The sequence below is a fragment of the Malaclemys terrapin genome, chromosome 4 (genome assembly GCF_027887155.1).
Source record: "Malaclemys terrapin pileata isolate rMalTer1 chromosome 4, rMalTer1.hap1, whole genome shotgun sequence".
Classification (NCBI taxonomy): domain Eukaryota; kingdom Metazoa; phylum Chordata; order Testudines; family Emydidae; genus Malaclemys; species Malaclemys terrapin.
This window is the reverse complement of record NC_071508.1, coordinates 17,693,182-17,713,516: the sequence shown is the minus strand read 5'-3', so window position 1 is coordinate 17,713,516 and position 20,335 is coordinate 17,693,182. Positions and strand designations below refer to the sequence as shown.

Below are 20,335 nucleotides of genomic sequence, written 5' to 3'. Positions count from 1 at the left end.
AAGCTATTGACGGTGATGATTGTCACCGCTGTCACTGAGCAGACTTCGCTTTGCAGAGGAAAGGTGGCCCAAGTCTACAATAATAAACTTCCCCCAGAAACTACGCCCCAGATCCCCAAAGATACTTGGGCCATGGATATCAGTAGAAGTTGGGAGCCTAGATAGCTTTGAGGATTTGGGTCCAAGGCCCATTACAAACCGCCCCACCTCCCACTGTCAGTGCAAGGTGCGCATCTTTGACCTTGCCTTCTCAACGCACCCATTGTGCTCTGTTTGTGTATGTTTTTAAAACCTTCTAAAACAGGAGGGGATGAGAGAACAAAGGTGACAGCTGTTAGTTGCCTTGCTCAAGACACCACTGGAAGGTGCTCGTGCTATGCTGACAAGCGTGCTGAAATTTGTTTATAAAAATCATTTTAAACCTCCAACTTTGAATCAGCAACATATGTTTGTTACAGTGCAACCTGCCTGTCATGCCTGAACACCAAAATAGCCCTATTTTTAATGCAGCAGCATCACCTCACTGATCTATCAACAGCCATGGGAAAAGCATAACTATAAAATACATTTTGCGGAGGGACCCTTCTCCTCTAACTTATCCTCCCACCACACCAGAAAACTGTTTAGGGGGCGCTTTTCAAACGCAATCCTAGCACTTGGGCACCTAACTCCTATTAAAAAGCAACAAAGAGTCCTGTGGCACCTTATAGACTAACAGATGTATTGGAGCATAAGCTTTCGTGGGTGAATACCTGCTTCGTCAGACGCTTATTTTCCAGTACCTCTGTTAGTCTAAAAGGTGCCACAGGACTCTTTGTTGCTTTTTACAGATCCAGACTAACACGGTTACCCCTCTGATCCTTAACTCCTATTAGAAGTTAATGAGAGTTGTGCACCCAATTCCAAACATTTTAGAAGTTTGATGAAAAAATGGCCGCAACACCAAAAAAAAAAAAAAAAAAAAGAGAGAGAGAGAGTCCAATTTTTTTCTGCATGTTTTTAAGCAGCTCTGCTATTAAAGCATCTTCGTCAATTGTGGGGCATTTCTAGAAACTGAATAACACTTTTAATAAACACTTTTAGTTTTTGTGGGGGTGTCCCAAGTTCAGATGAACTCAGAACGGACCCAGACCAACCTTAAGTTCACTCTAAAACTTGACCCAAAACTTTTTTAGAGTTAGGAAAAGTTTTGTCCACTCCCCCTCTTATTTTTAAAGATGGGATCCCAGAAGACAGAGCTGGAAAGATCAGATCAGTTACTTCATGTCTCTGCTCATGTGGAATTGTTCCCTATAGTACACTTTTTTTCCTAGCGATCTGTTCAATCTAGCGGCCAAATTTCCAGCGACTTAGCACCGACAAGCAGGGCTGGATTATCAAAAGAGCTCAGCTCCCACTAAGGCTGTGAAGTAAGGGTCCGAAGTGCAAAAGCACCCAGCACTGTACAGGCGGAGCTCTTTGAAACCCTGCATGCAAATGAAAAAGTTTTAAGCAATGGGGCTTCCACCACCTCCCGGGGGGAGCCCCTTCCACAGCTGAACAACTTGCTGTTGGAAACTTTTGCCTAACGTGGAGCTGTTTCCTTTTCTGAATTTCATCCAACAAGGAGTGCTTACACCCCACCAACTGCACCAAGATAACAATTTCCCGTCAGTGTTCAGACCTTTCCACTATTAGGAAACTGTTATGACTCCTTCCACATTCAGTTGACCTTTAGCCAAGCTGTGTCTATTCAGTTCTTTAAATCCTTCCTCCTAAATCCACCCCGCCAGCCCAATGGTTGATTTTAGTGCTCTTTGAACTCTCGCCAATTCGCCAATATCTTCCTGCTGGTGCCTGGAATTGAACGCAGTATTCCAGAGGACGTTACCAGACCCGTTCACCCTGGATCCCTTGATTCAAACACGCACACGTTTTCCTAAACAAGTGCCCTATGTGGCCACAGACCTGTTAAACAATTTAGACTCAGCGCAGCCTCACATTGGTTCCCGTCTCCAGGCGTACCATTCAGCATCACGCTGTGATAGCTCACGTGGCACAGGGGGGCTTTTCGCTCCGTACAGGTTGTCAGTTGTTGTGGGAAATGTACGGCTTGGATTGATTTAATGCTTGGAGAAAGAGCTTTTTAACTGTTAAACCATAAAGCTCTTTGTCTGATTGCTAAACCAGTATCCAACGCAAGAAGGAGACTGGTGTAACCTCCCTCCCCAGCTCCACTAACCCCACCTGGGCCAGAAGGAAACCAGGAGCTAGCAAATGTCAGCAGGAGGCCCCCGGCTCCCTTCTCTTTATTTTAGATGCCCTTCGGACTCTACGATCTCATTTGAAAGACCAAGGTCCTGCCTGCGTGGATGTGCAAATACTCTCTGCCCCTTGGGATGGACTTTCAGAAACACCCAGTGTTGCTCTAATTCTGCTCCCATTGAAACCAATGGAAGTTTGAACCATTGACTTCCATGGGACCAGCGCTGGGCCAGTGTTGACTGCCTGTGAGAATCCCAATCCGTATGTACAAATACAGGGTTTACCCCTGTACCCTTAACCAAAATCCCTCCTCCCCCCGCATTTTTCTCCAGCCTGTTATTCAGGGACTGCCCTGCACCCCAATGGTGGCTGTATTTTAGTGACTTAGCATATACATTGAGAAGCACTTTGGGAGGAAAGGCAAATAGGATTATTACATTTTGACCCTGAGAAAGAAAAGTTAGACTCTGGCTCAGAGCACAAAATAGGGGGGTTGGGTCTTATTTCATCTGAGCCAGCAAATTCACCCTTCTGTTTGTAATGACCCCAGTCTCATTCTCCTAGTGCATTGCATGGCCGATCATCGCTCAACTAACAGATTACGCCTGTGATAACAAATGAGTGCAAATTCACACCCAGGATACTTCCTGCTTCAGATGAACTCCCTGCTTTTTGAGCAAGCATCATTTCTCACATGGAGTTCATGTACAGTCAAAGGGTCATTCATTACAGCTCTCTACTGATTTAGTGGCCTCCTTTCTTGCTCCGAGTATTGCTGGTGGTCTACCAGTGTTGCTACAAAAGGCACTGGACAAAGACCAGGGGAGGGTCTGGGCAGGGCTTGATTGTTGCAGTGAGCGTATCTGTAAACGAAAGCAGTATCTTGGTCCAAGATTTCATCTAGTAATACCTTTTTCAATGCATGTCAAAGGACTGCAATGACCATGTCAGAGCAAAAGCATGTACCTCTGACCTGTAGATATATCAGGGTGAAGTCAGTTAACTTTAGGGTGTCACATGGGGGATAGTTCTGAAGCTTTCCCTCTCTCCCGCTCTGGCCGGGCTGTTGAGGGGCGTGAGATGGTGGATACTTACAGGACCAGTCCTTGGCTGATGTAAAACAGAGAAGCAGTATTGAGCTCAATAAGGCTGTTATGATAGGAGGCACCAGATGGCGCACAAGGTCTGACAAATTTCTTTTTCTCAGCCTGCAAGCAGTGTCCAGTCTTTGAAGACCTACTGTATTGTTGCTAGTTTTGTGATGCAGCGTCTTGCAGGGGAGCTGTTGCAAACAGCAAGAGGATTTGTTCTCTGGCTTAATTTCGCTAACTAGAGTCAATTCTTGGGGCCTGGGAAATGGCTGGGCCAAAATTTCAGAAAGAACAGATTGCCTGTGTGCCCTTTGTGACCGCCTCTGTTCAAGTACTGGTGTATTTAGTAAAACATAAAGTAAGCTACACTAAGAATATACCCAGATTCCATGCCCCCGATTTCTCCTCCACTGGCAAGCAGAACTGCAAGGCCCTGAAATGTTGCTAGTGCTTAGCAGAGGGTTGATATGGGCTATGCCATCTTATGCAGCCTGTGGATCTCGTCCATGTTATTTCTGTGGAGAGATGGAACTATTTTTGTTGCGCCTAGAGTTGGAGGGGCTGAATATGCCAAGGATGGGGACTTCACAGTAGGCAAGGACTTGTGGATAAGCACACGAGGTATGTGCATAGAGTGAGGAGAGTATGTGCTTGCTGTGTCTGGCTATTTGCCTGCAATGCTGGGTTTACTGTGGATGAGGGTCTCTGGGAGGCAAACCCAACTGAACATTAATGCCACTTTGTGCAAAAAGGAGAAATGATGGATTCTTGGAATCTTGCATTTAGACCAAATTCTGCTTTCAACTGTACTATGATAGGCCAGTCCATCCCCACTGATTTCCATGGAAATCCCTTAGTCTAGATTTACATCAGTGAAGCCAAGAGACAAAATTTGGCCTGCAAAAACAGGTGTCTTTCCCCCTTAGTAAAGACTGTAAGGTTAGGATTATTGCTGGTAAAATTGGGAGGATCGGGGGAGAGAATAAGCTCTTAATTAGCCCTTTTTTTAAAAAATGGAAAAAAGAATGTGTATAAATGCTTTAATTTACCACCACTGCCTGCTTCTCCCCCCTTCTTCTCAAATAATAATAAGCAAAAAAATTATTAGAAACCTATAGAATTAACCAAACTCTCGCAGCTCCCTTGTGATGCATGAAGCCCAGAACTGGGAGAACCTGTGGGCGTCTCATCTGTGATGCAAACACGCAGAGCTCAGATTAAATGTCCAGGCTCCACCTCCCAGCCACTGCAGCAAGCTGATCAGCCCTCCCCGCAGGCCGTGCTGTTAATGTCGCTCCTAGACGCCAGCTGTGGGGCAAAGCAGATGATGTGGTGTGCTGGGCAGCAGAGGTGGAGGCTGGGGGTGGGCACGGGAGGTTGGGTCATGAGGCTCTGTTCAGTTCAGCCAGCCCTCTGGGATATAGACGTGGCAATGGTTGCTCTGAAACTGAAGGCAAGGTTCTTTGTGAGTGTTTACAGAGAGGATTTGGATTATCACTGGGCATGAAGAAAGCACCGGACAGACTGCAGGCCTCACTCTGTTATGTCCCAAACCTAACTAGGTTTTCCTTCAATCCTTCAATTTCGTTTGTAGCAGGGTATTATAATCTCCATTTTCTGAACTGGGAAACAGGCCGGAGAGTAATTGTGAGCTCCACGCGGCCAATGATCCTCTGTCAGCTACTACAGATAGTTGAAGATGGGCGTAGAGTAGCTGATAGCTGCCCAGATACCCACTCCTCTTACACCAATTTCTGATTCTCTACAGCGCCTCTTGCTGGAAGAGGCTGGGTCTGGAATAGCTGTGAGCTCCCCACACCATCTTCTTATATCAGTTCTTGATTCTCTGTTCACTCCTGCTGGTACAGGTGGAGACTGGAGCAGATGTGAGCTCCCGCTCAAAACCAGCACTCATATTCAGGTCTGTAGTAGACGTGGGCAAAAATATTTGCAATGAAAGTCCAAGTATTGTGAACTTGATCTCTTCCATATCTCATTGCAATGCACCATTTTATTTTCAGGAAAAATGGGCTCCGTCAATTTTTTTTCCCCACTTTGAAAACACGAGACATGTCTAAATTTTGAAGCCAAATTGTTGAGCGTTTTGTTTTTTATTTTGTGTGTGTGTGTGTGTGTGTGTGTGTGTGTGTGTGTAACTTCACAGAAACGTGACTACCTGTGGGGAGTGTAAAAAACATTGAAAATCCATCTGCAGTTTAATACAGCCCTATCGCCAATGGTGATTCTTGCTGGGAGTGAAGTAGCCCAGAATTCCCATGTAACCAGTTCCATACAGTGCCTCCTGCTGGTATAGGCCAGGGCTGCAGTAGGAAAGCGTTCCCCCATGCAGTTGGCTGCCTGCACCGTTTTTCCACAGGGACACCTGTTTGTGAGAAATTGAGACGGGAGTACTAGGAGAGTGTCAGTACTTGAAGGTTGGTCTTGTGGGTAATATACTAGAGCAGAGATACTCAGACTGAGGCTCGAGAACTGCAAGTGGCTCTTTTATGCGACTCCTGTGGCTCTTTGGAGCACATGATATTAAAACACCATGTGATTTAATGATTAACCAATCAGGAGGCTTTTACTATGTTATTAACCAATTGTAGAATATTTGATCAGTCATGTTGCTGTGAGGATAATTAGGGAGAGAGAGTAAATGAAGCAATGAATTGGCATTACTGTGGCTGTTTTGGGTAATGTTGATCACTAATTGGTCTCCTGAACCACTGAGGGTCTGTAGTAACGTATCAGTCAAGACCACCTGGGTTTAGTTCTCAGTTCTGCAATAAGTTTGCTGATTGACTTTAGGCATAAGAACAGCCATACTGGATCAGACCAAAGGTCCATCTAGCCCAGTATCCTGTCTTCTGACAGTGGCCAGTGCCAGGTGCCCCAGGGGGAATGAACTGAGCCCATCCCCTGTCGCCCATTCCCAGCTTCTGGCAAACAGAGGCTAGGGATACTATCCCTGCCCATCCTGGCTAATAGTCATTGATGGACCTGTCCTCCATGAACTTATTTAGTTCTTTTTTGAACCCTGTTATAGTCTTGGCCTTCACAACATCCTCTGGCAAAGAGTTCCACAGACTGACTGTGTGTTGTGTGAAGAAATACTTCCTTTTGTTTGTTTTAAACCTGCTGCCTATTAATTTCATTGGGTGACCCCTGGTTCTTGTGTTATGAGAAGGCGTAAACACTTCCTTATTTACTTTCGCCACACTTACTTTCTCTGTGCCTCGGTTTCCCATCTGTAAAAGGAAATATTCTTTCTTTTCCTCATCCGTCTGTCTTGTTTATTTAGACTGTAAGTTCCTTGGGACAGGGGATGTCTCTTACCATGTGTCTGTACAGCACCTACCCCAATGGAGCCCCCTAGGCCCTATTATAATGCAAATCATAACATTGAATAATAGTCTCTACAGTGCTTCCAGCTTGAGAGCTGCACCATTTTCCCCACAATGACCTGTGCTGGGAGAAACTGACTGGCTGTGAGATGTTCCTATGTCACCAGGAACCATGCTTTGCCATTTTTCCATATGGCTCTGTCTTTGCTCCCTAATGATGAAGACTCCCCACATAGCCAGTAGGGGCAAAGTCACTTTTCAATTTCCAAAGGATGATGTTTAAAAAAAAAAAATTGTCCATTTCCTTTTTAAAAAACTATTTACAGAAATAGCTTGTGATTCATCAAAATATTTTCACTGAAAATATAAAACAGTGGGGTCATTCACTCAAAACCTTGCAAACCACATTCCCTCCACCCCTCGCCCCATCCCGCCCCGAACAGAATGATTTGAGAGTGTAATTTTGTTTAGAGGGTTTGTGTGCACACAAAGAACGGTAATTATGTAGACAGATCAGTTATGGCATTGGCCCTGCTCAAACACGACTCAGCCTATTACAACTCCTCTCTGTATTGAGACGTAGACTGAAATGTACGGCACCATTCATGGGAGGTTAACCGCTTTGCTGCAGTGTGGTTTCTCAGATGGCATGGGTTTTGTTTTGTTTTTTCTCTCTCTTTTTAAACTGAGAAGAATTTGCCTCTGGTTATGTCTAGAGCATGTTGCAAAACATCCTGTAAAGTGAAAAGTCAAGTCCTGTTGCTAAATTTTTGTGAAAAATGGAAGGATCAGATTCTCAGCTAGTGTAAATCTTGACTCATACATTGACTTTGATGGAATGACACTGATTTATACCAGCTGAGGATGTGGTCCAGAGGAGGAAATCTTCCAGGGTGATAAGTTGCAAAATACCACCCTGAAGTAGAAGGAACTTGACTAACTCACTGCTGGGTGCTGGGACAGCTGTGCTTAATTGAGCTCTGCCACAGACTTCCTGTGTGGACTTAGGCTAATCACTTATGCCAAAATTTGCAAACATGTCTATAAAGTGGGCCTCCTAAATAAGAGGCTTAGTTTTCTGAGGTGTGAGCACCTGCAGCCTCCACTGGCTTCAGTATGATTAATTGGTCCATTTTTGTGGGATCTGTCTTCACTGCAGACTTAACTCAGCTCTTACTCAGGTGTTATCCCGAGTCCCCCTCCGATTCACACACACAACCCTCTGGCCTGAGTGAAGTGGTGTTTTCTACCCCAGCTAGCTGGCCCGGCTGGGACTACAGACCTACCACACCAAGTGATCTCCCTCGGGCTGGTAACCCACCCAGGATGAAGGCTAAATCACTCAAGTACTAAGAAGGACAGAGAGTTTCTCCCACAATTCGCTGGGAAAGAATCCTAAACCGGCTCAGCTTACTACAGCACAAAGGACCACACAACGTGCCTCCAGAAACCCTAGCGACGCACACTGGGGAGCATAGTATCAGGGAGGACAAAGTAACTCAGGCCGGGCTGTGCAGTGTGGCAGGCTAAGATCTGGATGCTGGTCACTCTGAGTTAATTCTGCAGTGAAGACAGATCCCTGGAAAATCCCACTGTTTATTTAGGCAGCCGAGTATGGCTGTAGGTGTCTAACATTACTCACCTCAGATTGCAACTTTTTCTTTCACATCTTTGCCCTTTAATTTCCCCACCTATAAAATGGGGATAATATTCACCTGCCTCGGTTGCCAACAGTCCCTTATTTCTTCATCTCTGTACAACAAGATGAGGAATTGCTGAGTGCTGCAAAAAGCAGCAACAAAAACTCCTGCTGAATGTAGGTGAGTGCTGCTTATTATTATAAATAATAATAATTAATAATATCGGGAGGAGGGGTGGGGCAGAGATGCTAAGAAAACAGTCCCTTATTTTTGAAATACAATGTTGGCAACCCAACGTAGCAAGGAGTGGCAAGGTTTGGTTTGTTAATAGTTGGGAAAGTGCTTTGAGATCCTTGTGTAATATACTTGACAAGTGGGTTACCCATCCCGCTCTGTGCCTGCTCCACACAGCATGGCCGCCTGCCACAATTGCCAGCTAATGCACTGAGGCCTTATTTAAACGTGGCTGCAGCTACGCTCTGTTCCTAGAGGGACAGGCCCTCTAGAGTCTATGGAATGTGCAAAACCACAATAAAGGAACGTCACAAGTTGTCCTCTGTATTAAACAGGCGCAGGTGCCCACCTCAAGTGTTTGGGATTTTTAAACCCCTCCCAGTAGTAGCTGACCAGGTGTCCGTGTTGTTACAAGAGCACTCCATGTCTGTACTGCAGTAAATAGCTAGTGCATTGGAAATGCACCTGTAGATGGCGCACAAGAACACGTGCCACTGGTCGTGGATTTTGTAGGCCCAATAAAGTTTGTTGTTGCTGTGCGCTGCAGATGGCTTCCTTTGTGCCGCTCATAATACTCATCACAAAACCAGCAGGCGTATGGGCACTGATTAGCTCCTCTTTGCAGGCAGCGAAAAACACCCCAAGCAGCAAGTGCGAACTCCATGGAGCAGTACCGCCTCTGTCTCTGAATAGGCCATTGCAGAAGAAGCCGTGTTAAGACCAAGAAGTGGGTGTTAGATCAAGACGTTACTGACAGATGTCCAATACAGGGCAAAAAAAAAAAAAAAAAATCCTCTCAGCTATCGGGGGAGGTGATTTAAATTAATCTACTCTGACTTCCATCTTTAAGGCCTTTATTTGTGTGTGTTGTATAACTGGCTGAATTAGTTTGTGGTTGATACTGTGTTTTGTTTTGTTTTATTTTTAATAAGGGAAGGTGGAACCATAGCCACTGAGAAGAGAAGATCCTGACCCTAATCATGGGCTGTAACCCTAATCCATGCCAGGTGACTGCGGCCAGGAACCCAATGTAGTCCTTTGTTACAGGTTTTGGTGTTGAGAAGGAAAAACCTCAAAGTATCTACTTGGATTTCTTAAGAAAATGCTTAAATGTTAGCAATTAGAGCTGGTTTAAAAAAATCAAATCAGTTCTGTGAAAATTCTGGCGATCATTATAGTTCTCAGTTTTCTATATGGAACTGATTTCTTTCTTTCTTTTTGTTATTGTTTAAAAAATTCTGTGGCGTGTTTTTAATTGATTTTGAAATCTAATTTTGTTTTTGTTTTGAAAATATTCAGTTCTGAGCCCACCCCTGCCCCATATGACTAAATCTGCCAATCAAAATTAATAGTTGAGTAGGGAGGAAGGAACTACCACAAAAAAAAAAAAAAAAAAAAAAGGGTGTGGGGGGGGGAAAAAGCCTGATTAAATTAAAACTGAAAATGACAAGCAGAAATTTTCATTGAATAACAAAATTCCAGAAGCTGGGAATGGGAGACAGGGGATGGATTGCTTGATGATTCCCTGTTCTGTTCATTCCCTCTGGGGCACCTGGCATTGGCCACTGTTGGAAGACAGGATACTGGGCTAGATGGACCTTTGGTCTGACCCAGTAGGGCCGTTCTTATCAAAACGTTTTCAAGAAAATTTTCATTTTTGAAAAAAAAAAACCTTTTTATTAGAAAGATTTCAGTCCACCTATTCAACGTACGAAAGAAATGGTAATAAATGAGACAACTACGTTATTTAACTGGCTTCCATATACCCTTTCTAGTTGCTATTCTTCATCCAGAATCATCAGGTGCAGGCTAGAACATGGTTTGCAACAATGCTATTGCCTTTTCCTCTTCTCAGAAACTTCTAGCTAATACGAACAGACCAAACATCTGGTAGTGTCATTAACACACATGTAAGGTACTCAGATAATTAACCCTCTAGCTACCGGGGTAAAATGTGATGCCTGGGCCACACCATGTTGGCCACACATGATGCAGTGTCAGATAGTTTTGGGAAGTGCTAGTCACTCCCAGGTAACCATCATAATAACACTGGCATTTTTATGAGAATCTTCAAGTGTAATCTACTAACACTGCGACTGTAGCTTTTTGTTCTAATACCCTGGCTTAGTGTGTTAATGAGAGGCTCCTGTTAAGCTGTGTGTATGTGCTAGCTGTGTTTCCCCTCCTGCTGCTGATTGTAATGGAGATAGAGAAGAAAGCTTTGACTCCAAATGCCTGTGGGCAAATACTTGGAGAAGGGTGGGTGGGAGGAGGGTGTTAGGTAGAGTCTAAGACAGCGTAGGGGATGCAGAGTGGACTCTGGTGTGGACCATAGGAAACAAACCTGACTTTGTTAGTCAAATTTTGTTAGTCAAAATTTGTTAGATAAATTTGTTAGTCTCTAAGGTGCCACAAGTATTCCTGTTCTTTAAACCTGACTTTGGCCTTTACCGGCTCTGGCTCGCTCTGCTCCACCCCTAGAGCTGGGATCTTCAGCCTGAATAAGCAATTTGTCTATGGAAGTGGGGTGACTCATACAGAGGGGAGCAACTGGTGTGGGGAGCTCACCCCAGCCGTGGTGTGAGGCAACTCCGTGCGTTGCTGGATGACCTGTCTCATTCCTTGTGTGTCTTACTGAATCCACTGTCCATCCCACCCTTATTATTTATTTCTATTACAGCAGCGTTTAGAGGCCCCAGCTGAGATCAGGGCCCCATCGTGCTTGGGGCTGTACGTTCATAGTGAGACAGCTCTTGCCCTAAAGCGCTTACAGTCTAAATAGATAAGGCAGACAACGGGTGTAAGGGGAAACTGAGGCACAGAGCAGGGAAGTCACCCAGCAGATCAGTGGCAGAGCCCAACTCTCCTGATTCCCAGTCCATGGCTATATCCCCTGGAGCACTCTCCCTGCCCCCGCCCTAGCACCCCCAGCCCTTTCCCACCCAGACGTGGCCGTTTTCCCCTCGGTGATGGATTTATTCGTTTCCTCTCAGTGCCTCTGCTTTGATGTGGCAGAATGAGTTCCATCCGCCTTGCAGGGATGTCTTTTACTCTGGGAAACCCACTGGAAATGTCAGGGCTGGGGTGAGGTGGCTGCTTCCCAGGCTGGGTTTCCGTTGGGGGTGGGGTGTAGGGGAGAAAAGCATCATGTGCCAGAACCTGGCTCTGAACCCCGTGCTCTACACACTGTGAAGCTGGGATGCCCTGAAAATTCCTTCCTGTCCCCCTTCCCTCAAAGCCAGATCTTCAGCTGTGTGAGGTTATCGGCCGGGCCATTCCTTTGTCTGTTCCTGCTCCCGTCCTTCTCCCTGTGCTTTCCCAAGGCTCTGTGACATGCTCTGGATGTGCCCCCAGGGAGTGTGCTGGGCTTCCTGCTGGAATTTAGAGCAGCCTTTAGATCAGATAGCAGGATGACAGGAGACTTAGACGGAATGAGGGTGGAAAGGGGAAGGCTGCTTTAAACATGTTTCATAGGAGCAAATCCTGCCCTAAGCTACACCTTTGTATCACCATGAAATTGAAGCAGGATCGCTGGGAGGAAATCAGGAGGGAAATCATTTGGAGTCAGTGGGGAAACCCATTGGAAAATCAATGGGGAAATCATTTGAAATCAAGGGGGGGCGGAATCACTGGGAAACCATGGGGTGGCTTAGATGTGGCCTGTGATATTTTTTAAGCCCTAAGAAAACTAGTTTTAGTTTTTTTTTCTCACGGCAGGGTAAACTGTAAAGAATCAATAGGGAGCTGCTATCCGCAGAGGGTAGGCCACTCATGGGTTCAAGGCAGACCCTCAACAGAGCAGCTTTCAGGATAATATTGTTTCCCCTATTCTAATAAAGTTTCTGGTTCCGTTTTTGAAGAAAGCAACTTTCTGATGGTTGTTTTTTTTACTGCTCATATGACCCCTCTATAATACTGTCTTACATTTACATAACACCTTTGGTTCCAAGGGATCCTGAAGCACCAGAGTTTATACACAGTGTTCAAGGATCACTTCACCACCGCTGCAGGCATGCAGGTAGCCTGGGTCCTGTGAGATAGGACAGGATGTGAGAAATGCAGCTCCCATTTGAATGGATGACCGAGGAGGAGATTTTCAAAGTCGCTGCAAGGTAAGTTCTAGAACGATCATGAAATTGAGATTCCATTTCAATGTCCCCTCCTGTTGTTTTGAGCGCTGCATCATGAGACCGAGCTTTCTGCTGGGCCGGAAATGCTGCTCTTAAAGAACTGAGAAATGGTTGGAACGGAGGACTTGGCATCTGGACTGTCAGAGAGTGTTCCAGCAGGACTCCTGGGTTCTTTTCCCACCTTTTGAGGAAAGAGTGGGGTTCGCTAATTAAAGCAGAAACCTGGCAGTCAGGAGCTGGGGGTTCTGGTCCTAGTTCGGGAGGGTGTGTTGTCTGGTGTTTGGAGCAAAAGGGTAGGAGTTGGGTCTCCTGAGTCCTATTCCCAGTCCTGCCACTGATCTGCTGCATGACCTTGGACAGCCGGGTTAACCCCTCGGTGCTTCAGTTTATCCATCTGTGAAACAGGGATAATAACACTTACCCACCTCACAGGAGGGCTGTGAGGACTTAATTAATGGTTATCAAGTGCTCGGATGAAAGGTGCTAAGATGATAAAGATGATAGCTGCAAAGTATCATTATAAAGACGCTGAGCGCACCCAGATTCCTCTTGGCATAAATAAAGAACTGTCAGGGCCAAAGGAAAAAACCCAGTGGATTCGCCTGCTTGTCAGCATGAATCTTACAAGCGGAGGAAAGTGCAGTACTGACATTTCATCATCAAAGCGTCGGCCTTCGTTCTCATGGACCTGGGCCACTTCCCAGCTGTAGCTACCAGGAAGCAGGAGGGTGGAGTGAGGGTCCCGTATATCCCCCCTGGGGGGAGCTCATGCTCTGATGTTGGTTATGAAGCCCCCCGCCCTGGCAGAAATGGGAGGAAAGTGGTGGATGTTAAGACATGGGGGCACCGATAAGCAAACAGGAATGTGCTCCTGCCAAAGCACAGGGCTGACCTGAACCTAGGGTGATTCAGAGGCATGCTGCCTCATAAGCAGGAAATCCAGGGCACACCCACTGAGACATGCTCAGATGTCCCAGCGCCCTGGGTGTCACGACTCACGAGCGAGGCCAGCTCCCCTGTTGTAGCTGTTTGAAACGAACCCCAGTGGAAAACTGGCTGGGTCTTTATGGCGAGTGCAGAGGCTGGCCGGAGCGGTGTCAGGTCAGAGGAATAACACGGCCACTGTTTCAAACACCAGGGGTTTCTTAGCTCGGATAATAATGTTTCTCTTGTCGGGCTTGTCTGTTTAGATTGTAAACTCTTCAGCGTACGCTGTCTTTCTCACTCTGTGTTTGTACAGCCCCCAGCACAATGGGATGCAGACTTAGCTGGTGTTTTGGGTGCTGCTGCAATACCAATGATAAAGCAGTGCTCTCCAATTAGGATAGATCACTAATGAGTGATCAACTTTTGCTAGTTTTTTTTTTTTTATGAACCACCTTGTAGAATTTAATAGAGAATTCTATCACCACGAAGGACAGTTTACAAAACCTCCATAGAGGGGGTCTCATTCTCTATTAGATCCTGTTAGATTTTAGAGCAATTTCATACCCCTGTTTAATATCTGTACATCTTGGCTGGAATTTTCATAGGAGCCTCAGTGAGTGAGTTACCTTTCAAAATCCCAGCCTCCATCCCTGCTAAATTCTATCCTATTCTTGCCCCTTCTCCTTTAGATGCTTGCGTCCGCAAGGGCACCTCAGACTTTTCTTCCACCAGGGAAGAAATTCCCATGGATTGTGTGTCTGAATTAGATCTTATAAAGAGCTCCAAACGCTCTGTGTTGGTTGCCTTTTAGAGTGGAGTTTGGCCGCTTTGGCTGATCTGTGATATTGAGCTCTTTGGGCAGGCCCATAGCCCATGTATATTTGTACTGGGAACAGCAGTTAGTAGTAGTCATATTTCAGCAACGGCTAGCAGTGCTAGCAGCAACGGGGCCCCATTGTGCTAGGTGTGGTATATACACATAGAGAGACAGCCCTTGCCCCCAAAGAGTTTACAGGCTAAATACACAAGAGAAAGGATGGGAAGGGAAAGAGGGACATACAGAGGAGACATGACTCACCCATGGTAACAGCAGGGCAGTGGCTGAGGTCCTGAATCCTGGCCAGCACCTTATCCACTGAACCACGCTGATGACTCTCTGTAAATTATAAATCTATGCTAGCCACGACATGGAAATGACACCCACGTGCATTCACACTTACTGACACTGCGTCAATTCTGATTTCATTGACACTGGTTTCAGTCCAGAATAACTCCACTGATGTCACTGGGGTTACTCCAGAGTTACACCAGTGGAGAATCTGGCCTATTTAATAAACTTGGAAGTACTGGATTATCAGGCTCTAGTAGTGTAAAAAGCAGTCTTAAAAAGAATGTGTCGGTACATATTTTATCTAAAAACGTTTTGAAGTCAGTTCCGTTAAAGCAAGATATAAAGTAATATCGCGAGTGAGTGTGGAAACAGTGAATCCAAATGTAAACTGCTCCTAATTAAAATATTACACTAGAAAAGGGAATTTGAGACTTGACTTCATTCTGTCACTTTAAACAGTAATACTGATAACGCTAATCATATTTTGCCCTCCATCTGAGTATCTCAAAGCCAGCGAGTTAAACCACAAAACCCAATATTGACCTCATTTTGTAGATGGGGAAACTGAGGCACAAATAGGGGAAAGTGACTTGTCCAAGGACAGACGGTGACTTAGTAGCAGAGTCAGGAATAAAATGTGTCTCTCCTGACTTCTGGCCATGTGTCCTAGTTACATGACAATCCTTCGCACAAGAATATGTAGTCGTACTGTAAGCATATTGGGCCACATCTACATCAGTATTTGGGAGCATTACCGCTGGAGGAGACAGGCTATTGTTTCTGTTCATGCGACACAAGGGAGGTTTTGATGATTTTTCGAGTTAGGCTTGCTGTCCCTTTTTGCTTCCTTGCCGCTGTTTGAAAATGGATCCTTTGAGTTTAAAGAAAAACAAATTTGGATTAAAAAATGTGGAGGTCAAAGACTTAAGCATTGGCAGAGGGATATAGTAAGCCCATGCTCGTCCCACTTTTCCCTGTTCCCCCCACCATACTTTGACTGCTTGGCTCTACTCCCCCAAAAAAGAAATCCACTTTTTTTTTTTCGTTCCTTTTTAAAGTGGCTTTGTGGATTGTTGTGTCTGTTTGTTTGTTCTCGTTGCTTTTTTTAAATCGTAGTGCCAACCAGCTTATTATAGGCTGCATGAACTCCAAATATCTCCAGCATGAAGGAAACTGGGTAATCAGCCCTGAATGCAATTTCCTGTGTGAGAGACGGGAGGCAGAGCTTACAGTCTGGAGATAGACTGCACAAACTTGTCCAGTTGTAACCTAACACTGCCCTGAAGAAAGAGCTGCAAAGATAAAGACGTGAAGTGTCCTCTTTATTTGAAAGTGCAGGACAGTCCTGGCAGGGACAAGGCACCAGGAAGGGCATTTTTAAGGAATATGTAAAGATAAAGGAAGAAAGAAAGACAAGCTGAAGAAATCTAGTTGAAGAGGGCTGGAGGAGTGGGGTGTTTGGAGAAGGGAGCAGCTGCAGAGACCTGAAGGAGACCTTCATATGGAGAGGACGATAGGATGACACTCCACTTGTGGGAGCTCCATTAAAGTGTAAACAAAAAAAGTGAGTTTCTCCAATGTGTCTGTGTATTCTTGGGGGTGGGAATTGGCTGATCACAGGATTCCTCAATGCAGCTGGGACTGAAATGTGTCTGGAGGGAAGCTTAAGCAGAGCTGGAGTTTCTTGCAGCTGAACAATCAAGCAAACTTTTGTGCATGTGGATGCGGCAGTTGGGGAGAGGTGTCCTGCCCGGGTGAGTTAGAAATCACTTCTTGGGGTTGTGCGATTTCCTTCTTGTCTCCCCACCTAAAGTCTTCATGCTGATTCATTCCATGTGAGAGTTCCTCATGGCTGGGTTGTTTAGCAATCTTCAGTGAGCTTCTCTCTCTCACTGTCTTGATCTGCATGTGGTGTGTCTGGCAGGTCCCAGTCAGATGTCCCAGCTGAGAAGTGATCTCTCAAGCCATTCTGACTCACTCAATGGAGACCCCGTGCCGGATCAGACACCCTTCCTGCCCACTAGCACAGGTAAGCACAAGGGGCTTTTGTCTCCCTCGCTTTAAACTTACAGGGACTTGTCTCTCTCTGGCCACTGGCAGGAGCCCTAGGCTTCCCTGTTCTTTTTATTTGTTAAGTAGAAGTCTTTGTCCAACTTTCTGGATTATAAAGAGAATTGTAGCTCTTTGTGGCTGAACACAACCTGAGCTAGATCCTCGGCTGATGGAAATCAGCATGGCTCCACTGAACTTAAAATAGCTGTGCTGTTTTCCACCAGCTGCCCTGTGTGAATATCCACCATACAATGGGGATCAGAACCCCAGCTGGTGAAAATCCAGGGAAGCTAATGGAACCCCACCAGCTGGTGATTTGTGGGGTGGGGCGGGAGATGATGCCACTAGGACAAGAAAGTTTGTGTGAAACTTTCCCGCAAAGTTTCTGTAACTTTCCCATTTCTAATGGGACTTCACCAAGAGCCAGGATCGGTGGGAGCAAGGGCGCTGGAGATGAAAGGTGCTTGCTGAGCTGTTTTCCTGGCTTGGGAAGAGGAGAGGATGTTGGCTCTGCGGGAGCCAAAGGGTTAAAGAGCAGGCAGACGAAATGTTGCAGAGACTTATTGGCGAGGGGCTCACCTCCAGGCTTAAAGCCCACCACTTCCTTTCCCATATTTTCTCTCTCTCTCTCCAAAGACACTATTGTGCTCTCGCACACTGGCTGTGTGGGACGTAACCTCTCCGAAGGGGGGAAAGGGAGCTTGGGTTTCTTTCTGCTGCCTCCTGCCTGGGTTGCAGACCGTGCAGTGGGAGCCCTGATGCAGCTGCACCGGAGCTTTGGCTTCTCACAAGAACTTTTGTCTCCATTCAGTCGTCGCGTGTTCTTGGGCCTGGGCCAGCTCCTTGCGAGATGCGGCTTCCCCCCACCCTCGCTCTGGGCCCTGATCCTATTAAATTTAATAACATCCTTTAGCCCCTGCTCCGTACCCGGAGAAAGCTGTCTGCTTCATTCCTTCCCCAGATCTGGCTTCAAGCCCCACAATCGGAAGGTGGGGAGGCTCTGGGTTGCTGTATGTAGGGGGGTTCATCCGGTACCCATGGACTGGCCAAAGATCAGAGAAGATCAGTGCTCCGATGGCAAACCATGGGGAGACCATCGGGCGGATCAGAGCCTGATCCTGCCACCCTTGCTCATGGCACGTGGCGCTCAGTCCCTTTGACGCCTGTAAGATCGCTCAGTAAATGCTCCTCAAAAGGGGTCAGGGCTGCAGAATCAGGCCCTAAATAAGTGGGTTCCCTGGATCCCTGATTACCTCCATCTCCTCCTCCCACCTGGAGCAAATCCAGTGAAATTCCACTACCCGTGAGAGTCCTGCTCTCTTTCCATGCATCGTGCTGTGTTAGCTGCAGTGTGCTGGCTCTGAGAAAGCCTTCTCTTGGAATGTAGCTATTGTGTGTGGGGAGGGGAATCAATTTGACCAGAAGAGGTTTCCAGGCTACTAAATGATGACTCTTCGCCAGCTGACTCTGAGCGAGTTGTTGTATATGTAATAAGCTCTCCTGTAATTTAATATTACCTGCTGTAGAACTCTAACGCTATGTGAAAGTTGTCCCGTTGTTGTTATTATGACAACACCATAATGCCTTCATTTGCATTTGCCGTAATGAGAATGTTAATTGGGCCGGAGTCTTTGGCTTTTCCGGGGGATGTCACGCACAAGTTGGAGGACCTCCATTGTCAGCGCAATTGGCTTCTGCAGATATTTACATGGAGAAACTACACTGAAGGGCAGATTGAGAGGAATGGGTCAGAGCAGGAAACTGACAGCGAAAGGTGAAACACAGCCTATTGTGTGTGCTGTCAGAGTGAGACACAAAAGAGGCCAAATTAATTCCTGGTGTAATTCCACTGATGGACTTATCCTGCAATGTGCCAGGGCCCAGATTTCAGAGAATACATTCCCTTGTTATGTTCCCCCAACATTTCCAACTTCTCCACTTTCTGTCCCAAACTCTTGTGTGTTGTTGCTGTTTGCTGTTCAGCGGCTGACATGTTCCACCACAGAGGTGGCTGCACCACAGGGAAGAATTCTGTGCATCAATGGCCACTGCTTTCCACCCCAGAGGTGGATTCATTTCAGTGGTGGGTGAGCAGTCCATAACAACCTCTGCAGGGCTAGGTGGGTTTTACTCGGGAAGTTAGCCCGAGCCTCGGCTGGTGCCGCAACATCTACACAACTATTTTGAGCGCACTGGTGCAGTTCTGTCTACCCGGGCAGTGTAGACATACCCATCAGCAGTCTGCGATGGAGCAAGTACTTGAATCCAAGTCTTCAAAGTCCCATGCTAGCACCACTGGGTTCCATCTCTTTCACAGCCTGCTCTGGGGGCATGGGACTTTGGCCTAGATCTAGGTTGCTACATAGCAGAGGTTCGACAGGGCAAGAATTCTCGGCTTTCAAAACACCAGAAGCTCCTACCCCTGTTTGAAAAGGCACCAAGTGCCATTGCTTCCTGGGAGACGCTCCCTGGTCCATGCAGAGCCAGAATTCCACCGAGCAGAGTCCATTCCTGCTCTTTGCTGAGGACTGAGGTGAGATGTTTGTTGTTTTTTATCCATCAGGGTAAGAGCAGCTGCTCCTTGTGGCCTTTCCCTTTGCAGGATTTTCATCCTTGTTTGCAGGGCACTCCAGGGACGGCATCCAGTTTGTCCGCACAGTGTTATTTGCGGAAACCTTGTCTCTTGGGAAGTTTCATTTGAAGATTCTGCCTCCCTGTTCCTACACCTAGGGGGGATTTGAACCCAATAACCCTTTCAAATATAATTCAGGAAGCCAAATTAACTTGGTGAGATTGAGTTGATAAAATAGGTGGGGAAACTGAGGTGCACGGAGGCTCAAGGCGAGCGAAACTGTGGCAGAGCTGGGGACAGAATCCAGGTCTCCGCACTCTTAGTCTCATTCCTGACTATGGAGCCGTGCGGTTTCTACCTTGTGAAAAATGACGTGACCTGGATATTTCTTCTGGGATCTCTGTCCCCTCTCTTAGTAGCCATCTCTGAAGATGGATCCCAGGTTATCACAACCTTCTTCTCACCGCAGGGAGGGCTGGTCCCAGGTACCTAGGTACCATCAAAGCAGCCCCTTTGACAGGGCCGCACAGAGGAGGGGACAAGTGGGGCAATTTGCCCCAGGCCGAGCCCGGGCCGAGAATCCCTTTCCTGGCTAGAGGCACCTTTTTAATTTTTACTCACCTGGCGGCGGTCCGGGTCTTCGGCGGCATTTCGGCAGCGGGGGGCCCTTCAGTGCTGCCGAAGACACGGAGCGAGTGAAGGACCCGCCACCACCGCCGACTCAGAGCGCCGCCCGGTGAGTACAAGCGCCACAGCGGGTGGCGCCTTTTTTTATGTCCGCTCCCCCGCTTTGCCCCAGGCCCCCTGAATCCTCTGGGCGGCCCTGCCCTTTGCATTACCAGAGGACAGCACTAGAGAAAGATGAAAATCTGCTGGTTTCATGTCCAGCAGTGAACGAGTGAGCACAGGCGGCCCATACTCAGATGCCACCTTCATATGGCAGCATGTTGGCTCGTATGGGCCAGTCTTTCTATGACCTTACTTTAG

General features: G+C 46.7%; 1 protein-coding gene across 2 annotated transcripts in view; it reads left to right on the top strand.

The window, feature by feature from the left end:
- Positions 1 to 15,977: 15,977 nt before the first annotated feature.
- MDFI (MyoD family inhibitor) overlaps positions 15,978 to 20,335 on the top strand; it is a 42,094-nt gene continuing 37,736 nt past the window's right edge. Inside the window, exons 1-2 of one of the 2 annotated variants that reach the window (XM_054024839.1) lie at positions 15,978 to 16,288; positions 16,649 to 16,753. In XM_054024839.1, the coding sequence (XP_053880814.1) occupies positions 16,660 to 16,753 (94 nt within the window). In that variant the 5' untranslated portion in view covers positions 15,978 to 16,288; positions 16,649 to 16,659. The other variant, XM_054024840.1, reaches the window with a different exon arrangement.